At 37.0% G+C, this 12607-nt stretch overlaps 1 protein-coding gene across 1 annotated transcript in view; it reads right to left on the minus strand.

Moving 5' to 3' along the window:
* DPYD (dihydropyrimidine dehydrogenase) overlaps nucleotides 1-12607 on the minus strand; it is an 849957-nt gene that overhangs the window by 120503 nt on the left and 716847 nt on the right. Inside the window, exon 20 of the mRNA XM_025405641.1 lies at nucleotides 368-547. Coding sequence (XP_025261426.1) covers nucleotides 368-547 — 180 coding nt within the window. The remainder of the gene's footprint in view (nucleotides 1-367; nucleotides 548-12607) is intronic.

Here is a 12607-nt window from a genome sequence, read left to right on the forward strand (position 1 = left end):
ATTGTCTTGAAAATAGAAAGGTAATATTATAATTTCCAGAAAGCATAAAGAAATCTCCAGACTCCCACTGGAAAGAATGCCAGTCATCACCACAGTAAGCAAGAATTCGGAGGCACTTTACACTGCAAACTTCAGTCTTTTCCTTTTATGTAATTCTGTGTTGTATTGGTTTTATAAAAAGGTAACTCACAGACCCATCATACGCCTGTAATCAAGTCTCCTTCAGAAAGAGTACACTGAGGAAATCACATCCACCAGGCACTGTGTTTCCTTTGTTAGTGAGAATGTGAGATGGTAAATAAGATCTGAAATAGAAACTGACCAAGGCTGAATTCTCAGGAATAACACAGGAGATTTAAGCACATACCTTGTCCATGAGTTCAGCTATACGTGGAACTGGTTTCCCTTTCTGGTGACTCACAGTAGCTGGACTCTGTCCATCCCAGTCTTGTAGTTCTTCAATGCTTTTCAGATAAAGCAGGGCTTTGAGGCCAGTGCAGTAGTCTTCGATCACAGTGAAATCCTGATTCTGAATGGCACTGCATACCTAGAAAAGACGGAGCAGTCAACCAAGTGTCAAACCAAGAGATAATTCTCCAAACAAATTCACTTTTATTTCATTCAACAAATATTTATTTTATGTCCCAGGCACTGTTTGAGGCATGATGGATCAGTCGCTGTCTGGAGGTGGGGGTGATGGGGAGGAATGGACCGAAAAGGAACACAAGGAAACATCCAGGGACAATGAACATTTTCATAAACTTGCAATGGTAATGGTGTCACAGGTATATACAAGTTCCAAAATTTATTAGGTTGTATACTTTAAATAGGTACAGTTTATTATATGTCCGGCTCAAGGAGTCAAATTTGGCACAACATAATAAAGGACAATTTCAATTCTCATTGTCCCTCCATTGGGATGTGCTGCCTGCAGGCAGTTCTCATGTCTGAAGGTGGTCAGACTGAGGCTGGACTGCTGTTCATTCATTTAACTTGACCATCACTTACCCCTGCCTCTGTCTCCCTCCTCATCTGCTATTGTTCTCCTTGTTGTCAACTATGATCCAGTCACCCAAGTCTTTCCTCTCTTCCAAAAAAAAGAAAAAAAAAAAAAAAGCCATAGTCTTTCCTTGCCTTAGGATCTTTTCACAAGGCCTTCTCACTGGCTAGAAGGCCTTTCTTTTCCACACATGGCTAACTACCAACCATTCCTCAGGTCCATGGTAAATGTCCCTTCTTCAAGGAGGCCTCCAGGAGTCCAGAATAGACTATGGCCTTCTTTTAATCAGACCTTTTTAACTTCTAATTATTGCATGATTATTTAGTTGACAACTCACTTCCCAATTAGACCAAAGTTTCAGAAGGGAAGAACTGAATTTATTTTGGTCACTATATTATCCCCAGTGACTAGGACAGTGTTTGTCAGTTAGTCTGCTCTCCACAAATATATGATGAGAGAATAATGATGATATGGTTTGGCTGTGTTCCCACCCAAATCTCATCTTCAAGTATAGTTCCCACAATCCCCACGTGCAGTAGGAGGGACCTGGTGGGGGTAACTGAATCATGGGAGTGGTTATCTCCATGCTGTTCTCGTGATGGTGAGTGAGCTCTCACACAATCTGATGGTTTTATAAGGGGCTTTTCCCCTTTTGCTTGGCACTTCTCCTTCCTGCCACCATGTGATGAAGGATATGCCTGCTTCCCCTTCTGCTATGATTTTAAGTTTCCTGAGGCATCACCAGAAATGTTGAACTGTGAGTCAACCAAACCTCTTTCCTTTATAAATTACCTAATCTCAGGTGTACATATATATATATATATATATATATATATATATATATATATATATTTTTTTTTTTTTTTTTCTGGAATGCAGCGGTATGATCTTGGCTCACTGCAACCTCCACCTCCTGGGTTCAAGTGATTCTCCTGCCTCAGCCTCTCGAGTAGCTGGGATGACAGGCACACACCACCACATCCAGCTAATTTTTGTATTTTTAGTAGAGACGGGGTTTCACCATGCTGGCCAGGATGGTCTCAATCTCTTGACTCTGTGATCCACCTGCCTCAGCCTCCCAAAGTGCTGGGATTACAGGCGTGACCCACTATGCCTGGCCTCAGGTACATCTTTATTAGCAGCATGAGAATGGACTATTACAAATGATTAAAAAGAAAAGAAAACTAAAATAAAAAATTCTGGAGTTAAGGAAGTATGAATCAGAGAAATTAAAGTTCTTCCACTAGAAAACCCCTGGGGATTCTGTGATTGTGGCTGGGATTTAAGTTAAAGCTTGAAGAAGGTGGATTTAGATAACTGCTTGTAGGTTGATTATTTCCAAAGATATCCCTCCAATTATGATATCACATGTAGACTCCAGAGATTCATTCACAACTTCTCCTGTAGAACCTCTTCATCAACATGGCCCAACATCACATCAAATTCAAAATTTACAACACGGATTCAACATCCTTCCTAATTTATATTTCAAATTCAACCAATGAAGCAACCATTAAAACAACACTGAGCAAAGAAAAACTCATTTCTATCCTATTTTCCCAGGCACTGAATATCTGGTATATACCAGGGTGTCTGGCAATGGTAGCCAACAAAGAAAAATCATGTCATGCATGAATGAAAATGAAGGAAATGCATGAAAACAGAATAATAAGATTCTGTTTCAAAGACTCTTAAAGCCTTTTGGGTCTTTGATTAAATACATTTTATTGTAAGCCTTGTGCCTAGCATGCTACCTGATACCTCATTGTTGCTAGGTTGGTTGAGTGACTTTATTGAAAACATACTAGGAGGTATGCATACTAGGAGGTATATATATATATATGCGCCTAGGAGTTCTCAGCAAGGAGTGGTAAGTGATTCCATGATATGTACCTTAAAAAAAAAGGCCAAGCATGAAATTCTGGGAATGCTAGCACTTAAAAGGAAGGTTAAGGAAGATGATCATGAGGGACACCAAGCAGAAGAGATCCAAGAGAGTTAAGTCAGGTGCTGCAGATGCAGAAAGCACAGGAATATCAGAGCTTAAAGTGATGACTGGATGTAGCACTCGGCAATATACCAGATAACGTCTACCTTTATAGGAGAGATCTGCAATGGAGTAGAAGCTGGTTTTTTTGGTAGGCTGAGGAATGGATGAGGGATGATGAACTAAAGATATGCAGCCAGGTCATGTTTATAAGATGTTTGGCTCCTGTAAGAGGAAGAGGCAAGCTCGGGGTATAGGTTACAGGGTTTTGCATTTTGCTTTTTATTTTTATTTCTGAGACAGAGACTTGCTCTGTCACCCTGGCTGGAGTGCAGTGATGCAATCATAGCTCAGTGTAGCCTCAACCTCCTGAGCTCAAGCGATCCTCTCACCTCAGCTTCTCGAGTAGCTAGGACTACAGGCACACACCACCATGCTTGGGTAATTTTTTGGTATTTACTTATTTATTTAACGTTTTTTTCTTATAGAGATGAGGTTCTGCCATATGGCCCAGGCTGTTCTCAAACTCCTGAGCTCAAGCTATCCACCCACCTGGCCTCCCCCAAATGCTGGGATTACAGGCGTGAACCTCCATGCTTGGCCCACATTTTATTTTTTTAAAGAATGAAAATAATTATGTTTTAAGGATATACAGTTATTTTACATTTCAGAATAGGACAGACTGATTTCTGTGTATGAGATTTCTGTCAAAATTGGCTGAATGACTATGTGATAAGAATGAAACAATGCAATATCTAACATGATGTGGGCTCTTCTTATGGGCCAGGCACTTTGTTAGCACTTTCAAATATATTATCTTCTTTAGTCCTCAAGATAACCCTAAAAGATAGGTTTAATTTTCAGCCCCATTTTACAGATGAGGAAACTGAGTCTTAGGAAAGTTAAATGACTTGCTCCAAGCCCCATGGTTAGAAAGTGGTGGCACCAGAATTCCTGACCATACAATACAATATGACCTAGATAACAGAGGAACAACTTCTAATATAACTACAAATACCTTTCTACACCTATTGCATGGACCAAACACATATGTTTTTAAAAATTTAATCAGGTTATCTTCAACTGAAATATAGCTCTGGTTTTGAAAAATCCACGCTTTTAGAAAAAAATTGTCAGTGTTTTCAATTTACCTTCTTACTTGTACAGTATGAGTAAGAATAACAGCAAGCCAAAACCAAAATGCAGAAACAAAAACCCCTTCATTTTCTATTCTCAAGTGCCGCATGTTAGTACAATGTAGAAAAGAGTATAGAATAACTACTAAATATGAACAAGAACATTTTCTAGGAAGCCCATTTACATTAGAAAAAAAGTCTGTTTCTCAGGAGGAACAATTCGAACATTAATTAGGCCGGTTATAACTTTCTTAGAGTTGGTGGTAGGTTTTTTTCTCACAACAATTATAAGGAACATCATTATCATTTCCTCCACAGGGGTATTTTTTTTCTTTTGACTATAAAAGTCAACTGATGCTTTACTTAATCCTCTTTGCTCACTCTGAGATCCTATTTTTTGTAGTATATGCTGATGGGGATACTTTACTATAGTCTTAAAATAGTTCACCATGTGAACATAAGAAATCAGATTTTGAAAATCACATAATGTCATGTACTTTATGGGATTTTCATGATTATTGTGAAATCCTGCTGCTAAAAGGAATCTAGAATCTGCAAGGGATGAACAGTAAAGTATAATCTAAATCATCCCTGATGTTTCCAGGAAGAAGATACAAAAGCTATGAATTCTCTCACTCCTCAAACATGGCACAATTTGTATACAGTAGATTCAGCCAAGGAGTGGAGTGATCAAAATGTAGACTTGGTGTCTTTTAACTGTAGAAGAACATGGGAGGACCCAAGGCTAAGAAAACTCCCTCTTTCCCACCCACTTGTAGGCTCTTTATCATACAGTGTTAGTGTTCCACATAATTGGGAGTTATACTGAGAATGTGAACTGAACGCAAAACCTGAAAAGCGGGGAGAGACTACAAGATACTTACTGAGCAAGACTGGGATATTGTGCAATGCTGGAAGCCCTAGAATCCACCATGAGACACAAATGCTGGAGGGGACCACTTCAGATATACTTAATCACATGGCAAATGTCACACCATTTACATACCTTTCCGAAATGAGTAGTTTAATTTTTACTTCCAGTAAGATTAAACCTACTAATTTTCCTGATAGAATTTCTGAAAGTAGGAACTTTGCACATTGGTATTTTCTTTTAAAATTTTATTGTATATACAAATCAGGTGGGGATCTTTTTAAAATGCAGATTGTGGTTCTGTAGCTTTGGAGTGGGATCCTGGAGTGAGATCCTGCATTGGCCAAATTTTCAGGGGATGGTGCTGCTGCTGCTGCTGGACCACACTTAGAACAGTAAAGTCTTAAGCACTGGCAGGGGTGAATCTCATCTCAACTGAAACGCTGACTGCAAAAAAAACACAATTCTTCTAAACAAATAGGTTTCTTCTTAATTTTTACTATTAGATTATATCAACATTTTCCTAGCCTTTTAAAGAATGCACTACTTATAATAAGAAGTCATGTTTGAAGAAACAAGGATAATTTGCTGATTAAATAGTAATAAGACTAAAAATAAATCTTAAGATGCAAGTGCACCATTGAGAACAGCTTTGCCCATGGATTTGATCTCAGGAAATGGAATTACTCAGAAAGATGCCTTGTCCTTGCCTAACCTTTATACTCCATTGAGGGCCTTATCTCTATCTCAAAGGTAAACGGTTCCTGTTAAAACTCCACACATGTAGCTGCTATGTCTAAATGGGTGTATTTTATATGACATCTCTTAATTGTTTGTTTAACAGCTCTGATTAGGACTCTTAATAGCTGTTAACATGTTTGCTTCGTATAATTTGTAAGTTCTTTATGGTGAAGGCTGGTTTATCTTTCTTCACAGCAGGGCATCAGGTGCCATTATAAGGATCGTTGCCACCATTAATTATTTCTATAAGCGTGAATATCCCTATAGTGAGCTATTTTAAAGAGAGGCCCCTAGATTCTCAGCAGGACCAGCCCTATGCAGGAGCTGAGTAGGTGGTGGCCCCCTGTGCAGTGTGATTTGACGTGTGCCATAAAGCGCCTAATAGTCTCCTCCAGGGGTCTGACACAATGCCCTGAATTTTTACTTTAGGTGCAGGAGCATTTGATCGAGGTCTGCCTGTGCATAGCAACTGTACAAATACCTGGATGGTGACAGAGGGTTGTGGGGAGCTATTCTTTTCTCATTATTTCTCATAAAATGAGATTAGCTAGATTATCAGTAAATTACCTATTTACGGAGATTTACGTCTTCCAAATCTTCTTTACATACATTATTTCTTTCAGTACTCAAAATAAACCTGACTTAGGCAGGAGAAGGAGTAATATTCTTACTTGAAAAATGGAAAGAGCTTGGACTTGAAGTCCTGTTTCTTAAAGTCACATCTTGTGGTTTCTATGCCATATTAAGTTAAGAGGCTGAGAGAATGCACACAGAAGTGAAGCAGAATCGAGTTCCAATTACATCTTAGCTGCGTAATCATGAGCATTTTTTTTTCACTTAAAAATGGAGATTAAATACTTAGCACATAGGAAACTAAAAGGCAACATACTTAAATGCTTAAAATAGTAGCTTGTACTCAGCTAGATTGGCACCAAAATTAAATTTCATAATATGAATAAATCATTAGGGCATGAATTAGGCAGGATATAATTTTTTAAATGTAATAAGTTTTTGGTCAAATGTTGCAGAGGAAGACCACGGACCTACTTTTTTTTTGCATTAAATAATGATCTCAAAAAAAAAAAAGCTTTGGTTTTGTTGTCAGAAGACTCAGGTCTGAGACCCAACTCTGTCATCTGGCAGCTGTGTAACTAGGGCTAGTCATTTAGCTTGTTGAGTTTCCTTTCCCTCCTTTAAATCTGAAAAAGGAGGATGATAACATCTTATTGTTGTGAAGATTAAATTATATCATGAAGGTGGAAGTCCTGTGGAAATTACACAGCTTAGACAGAATGGTACTAAACCTCATAGGTATTGTAGAATTTCAGGTAGTCTAGAATTTCAAGTGCCTGGCAGAGGCCAAAATGGGAAGTTTTGCCTGTTAAAAAGAAGCTAACTTCATCTGAAAAGTAAAAGAAATTTCCAAAAAGCTATCAAATAAAATCTAAATTAGATTGAAAATATTTATCCCAGGTAAATAATCTGGCAAAGAAGAGTTCTACAAAAGCAGGAACACCCTGACACTGGCACATGTTTTTGTGTAATCAAACAGCACATTTTTCAAATGCTATTTTAAAATATAACAAAGCTTAAAAATGAGATCTTGATCTATTAAACACAACTCAGATAAACCCATGACCATAATGATCCCCTTTTACTTCTTATCACACAGGTGGACAAACTACACATTCAGGACTTAGAAATATGTGCCTTCAGGTTATATGAAAGTAAAATATACGTTTACAATTTAAGTCTAAAGTTGTCTCAAAGTTACTGTAAATTCATTAGTAAAAGTTCTATTGGAGAATTACTACATTTAAGCAAAAATGGAAATTCTTCTGAAATGGTTATCACATTATAAATTGCATTAATAAATGAGTTGTATGTATCTGGAAGACATTCAAGAAGCCTCCTATGAATGTGGTTCATATATGAAACATTGAATAAGAAGGGTTGTTCATCCAATTCTTAAAGCTTCTTCAGGAAAAAGAAGGTTATATTATCTCTTCTTACTAACCTACTTTGATAAGCACATATTTTGTTTAAACATATTTTGTTTAAACTATGCAAAACATCTGCAATATTTTATATAGCACTTTATAGTTTTCAAAGCATGCTGTCAAAAAGAAATATCTATAGAATAATTTACAGTTTTCAAAGCATGGTGACAAACAAGATTAAAGGGAATTTAGCCTTTTTTTTCAGACCAGCCTCCTCATTTCAGAGATTAGGAGTCCAGAATGGCTAAATGATCTGTCCATGGTACACAGCTAGTTGGAGGCAGTACTGGCAGACCTGCCTGGTTTGAAGCTCTTTCTGCTACAACACTGCCTGTTAATATCATCGTACTTATTCCATATATCAGTTCTAAGAGAAAGAGAAGGTGCTATCAATTGTTTAGTAAGTGAGGAAACTGAAACCAAACATTGAATGCAACGCCCAAAATCAAGATTCATAACTGGGAGGGCCAACGTAAGACTCAGAACTTCTGACCTCCACAGAGCTTCTTAACTTTTCTTTGTATTATTATTTCCATAAATTTCAAAGTCTTAAATGAGGTGAAAGTCTTACATATATAAACAAGCATATATTTATAATTTTCATAAAAAGAAGCAAAGTGATTTCATATTTATTATTATGACAGAAATCCACAGATTTTTTAACATTTAAGGTTTTAATATTTGGATGACCCACTTAAAATTTCCTATGTTAAATGGAAACTAAATCTGTGCTGTCTTCAGACGGAAATGCAGTTTCTAATTCTATCTGTCCACACCCACTGGTTAAAAACATCAGATTTTCTGAAGGCACGGAATCAATAATTACTCACGGAATTGAGTTCTGACCAGTACTGACAAACAGATGTAGGAAACTACATTGTACTTTAAAAACTGGTGTACAATACATATAGATAAAGTAAGAATTCAGAATAACAATATCCCCCTATGAGCTTTTGGTACTACATAAACATGGCATGCCTCATGAATAAAACACCAAAATTATAATTTTATAAAAATATAGGTTAAAAGACAGCCCCTGGAGATACATAGTAAATAGGGAACTAGATGGAGATATATTTGTATATTCACATATAACCACAAATCTTAGTTGTTCTATCATATTAGTTTCCATTTGTTGGAGCTGTACAACATCAAAGTCATGATGTCCCTATATATTGCATTTAGCAGTAATGTAACGGACTACGTGAAGAAATCAAAGTGAGAGTTTCTAAGTAGTTTCCTGGCAATTGAGACAGCAGGCTCTTTCATCTGCTCTGTAACTGTGGCAGTGCATTGATTTAAACTCCTTCTGAGATCTCAAATGCTTTTATATTCTTAGGTCTCTCAAGCAGCTTTTTTTTTTTTTTTCCCAAAGTGATAAAATTCCAGCATTCAGCAGAATACCATCTTGTTTCCCCCAAAAGGAGAGGGCTTATTTCAGCTTTGCTACGAAACTGCACAGGATCACTAAGTAAAATAGCTGTAAAATGTCATTCTACTAAGAAATCTGGCTTTGAGTTCAGCTGTCTATGTTCTGACCACAGCAAATAGGATTGGGAAAAAAAGAACAACAAATGAATAGCCCCAGAGATGTTGTTTTTCAAAAGTTCAGTTCAGAAAAGTTGCCTAAATGGATAACTAGTTCTGCTTATTAAATATTTTCAAAGTTGTTTTTAATTGCCACTCATTGATCAGTCCAAATGGTATAGGAGCCATTTATTTTGTAAATCATATATTTCTTCTCAGTACATTACTTATCCTCGTAAATGATACATTCTCTGATAAATTTTAAGTATATGAATTTCCCCCTTTTCTTCCAATTAAGAAGGAACTTTATGGAGCTTGAAAGTCTATTTTTCAGTGTCACTCTGTGGTCATTCTTTAATTAATTTCTTAACCCAAGATCAGCTAAAGACAGACTGAAGAGAATAAAACGTTTTCAAGGTATATTATACTGAGATCCAAACCACATTTTGCCAGCCCGAATATAATCATCAATTCTCCAAGTATTTTCTCAAAGGCAGCATAGGTGATGGGCCACCCACTCGACTACTATTCAGAAGAGCATTTGTGAGACTGAGCTTCTCTGTTGCACTTTGTTGATGACACAACTTCACTGAAGATGGCCTGGGCTGATTAGTCAAAGGGCTGTGCCCTGCAGGCGAGACTGCCCCTGCCCCCTTCCTTGTATCTGTCCTTTACAAAGTGAGCTCCAACTAGACTCAGATCTCAATAATGACTGCAACCAATAATAATAAGAACCATACAGAGACACAGCACCTCTGTCTGCCTTTTATGCGACACTAGAGATAAAATGGGTGAGCCAGGTATAACATGTAGGGCCAAAGAATGGTGATTACTGTTCTGTCTCTTCAAAGATATTGCTGTTGATGGCTCTGCTTCCCAACGGGCATAAATACAAGACTCAAAAGACTGAGGTAACAACTGGAGTCTTCTATACACTAGGATCCTATGCAGTCCATTCTTTGGTTAGGAAGTGTGGCTGCAGTTTGAGGAAGCTTGGCCACTGTGCTTCAGAGGCAGTAGGATTTTTCTACTAACAGGGTTTCTCACCATCAGGCTTTGGTGCTGCATGAATTACCACAGCAATTTTCAATTACGCTGCAGTAACACAGGTGGTGGTGTAAGGGTTTGCATGGAGCACTATGCATGCTCAGCACCTCTCATGATAAGAGTGGGGCAAGAAAAGGAAACTAAACATCCAAACAATAGCTGTCAGATGACTCAAATCCTTAATTTTAGGCAATCTTTCTTTTTCAACAGAGTCAACACAGCTGGGAAAACTTGATTTACCATATCATTTACTAAAATACCACATAGAGTTTGATCACAGAGGAGAAGAAGTCATAACGCCTAGAGAGAAAAAGTCTATAGGGGAAAATTAACGCATGGAATTTTTTTCTGAACCCTGAAGATAGATGAAGGTTATGTGGTCACTCAATAACTAAGCAGACATTCACATTCCAAAAAAGAACAATTCGCACACAATGAGAGACATTTGTTAACATGAAAATAACATCTCAAATAGCCCTGACTGCCTCTTAAAGCATTCACAATTCAGTAGTTGGTGTGATGGTTAATCTACAATTGATAAAAACACAAATTTGTGAGAGAGTACAATTGGGCTGTTATCAGTGAGTCAACAATTTTGACTGAGTTGCCAATGTATTCTGGGATACAAAAGTTAGAGTTCAGTTGATTAAGAGTGAATAAACTATGTAAGAGTTAAGCGCTATAGGAAAAACAAAACAACTTTACCAATGTTGAAGTTAATATATGGTAAACACAGTGCGTATTTATGGGAGGGCAAGAGAAGCAAAGCAATAAGGTTTGCACTTGTTAAAAGGAACTTTTAAAAATATTAAACTCATTTTTAATTCCTTTACCGTATATATGGAAAAGTAAAAGCTCACAAAGTTTGCGGTTTTGTGGAAAGACGAGGAAAATAAATTGTATGCTAGTATTTTTTTGGCTTTTTGTTTTAATGAAGACCAAGAACCTAAAACTAAAATGCCTGGTCTTCAGCTACAAAAGATGAATCTACTGGAACATGGTTACAGACGCAAATGCAATGCCCAAAGAAGTAGTTTTATTTATGCCTTCTCACTAAAAGGGCACATATTTTATGATTTGCAACTATGACAACCTGAAGAAAGATTACAAACACCAGTAAAAGTTCTAGAATGAGAGTTTTAGAAGGATGCTTAGAGATGAGGATATAATTTACCATCCAAACTGTGACACTTTAAATGGGAAACTATTAATGAAAATACCAGGAGTAGCAGTATAAACTGGGATTGTCTTGTACCACTAGGACTTGTGATTTTCTTACTTAGAGGTTTTTTTTCTTTCTGCCTTTCTATTGGAGGGAGACTTTCACTTATCCTTCTGGAATGCATTCCAACATGCTCTGTCACTTTTGGTTTAGTTTAACATTCTGGTCTTTCAGATACTTATGCAGGCCTCAGAGCATTAACATTGGATCTAATTCACAAGGCTTTTATTACTTAGATGGGGATTTGGAATCTTGGAAACCTGACTTGATCCAATAACAGGACCCAACTTGATCCTGTTATTGATCCAGATAATCTCAGATGTAAGCGTCCCTTTTGGCCTCCAACTGAAAAAAAAAAATTAATAGACTTTGCTTTTTAGTACACTTTTAGATTTACAGAGTAATTGGGCAGATAGTACAGAGAGTTTCATATGCCCACGCCACCCCCACACTCAGCACCTTCCCCATTATTAATATCTTGCATTAGATGGTACATCTGTTACACTTAATGCACCAATATTGATATGTTATTATTAAAGTTCATAGTTTATATTAAGATTCACTCTTTACACTGTACCTTTCTATGGTTTTTGACAAATGTATAATGAGATGTATCGTCATTAGAGTTTTATACAGAATAGCTTCACTGCCCTAAAAATCTACTATGCTGTACGTATTCATCCCTCTAACCCTCACCTCCCCCATCCCCTGGCAACCACTGATCTTTTTTTCTGTCTCCATAGTTTTGCCTTTTCCAATATGTCATATAATTGAAATCATATATATGTAGCCTTTTCAGATTGACTTCTTTCACTTAGCAATATGCATTTAAGGTTGCTCTAGGTTGTTCTGCAGCAACAGAATCCATTCACCCACAATTTTTCAACTTTAGTAAGAACTTCATATCTTTTAAAATATAAAATCATTTTTCTATATAGCCAAAATAATATTTTCACAGTTAATAAAATAAATAATTCCTTAGTGTAATCTGATATTCATAGTACAATTTCCATAATATTTTTATAGCTAGTTTATCCAAGCCTGGGTTCAATCCAGGACCGAATGCTGCATCCAGT

Source organism: Theropithecus gelada, chromosome 1 (genome assembly GCF_003255815.1).
Source record: "Theropithecus gelada isolate Dixy chromosome 1, Tgel_1.0, whole genome shotgun sequence".
Lineage (NCBI taxonomy): Eukaryota > Metazoa > Chordata > Mammalia > Primates > Cercopithecidae > Theropithecus > Theropithecus gelada.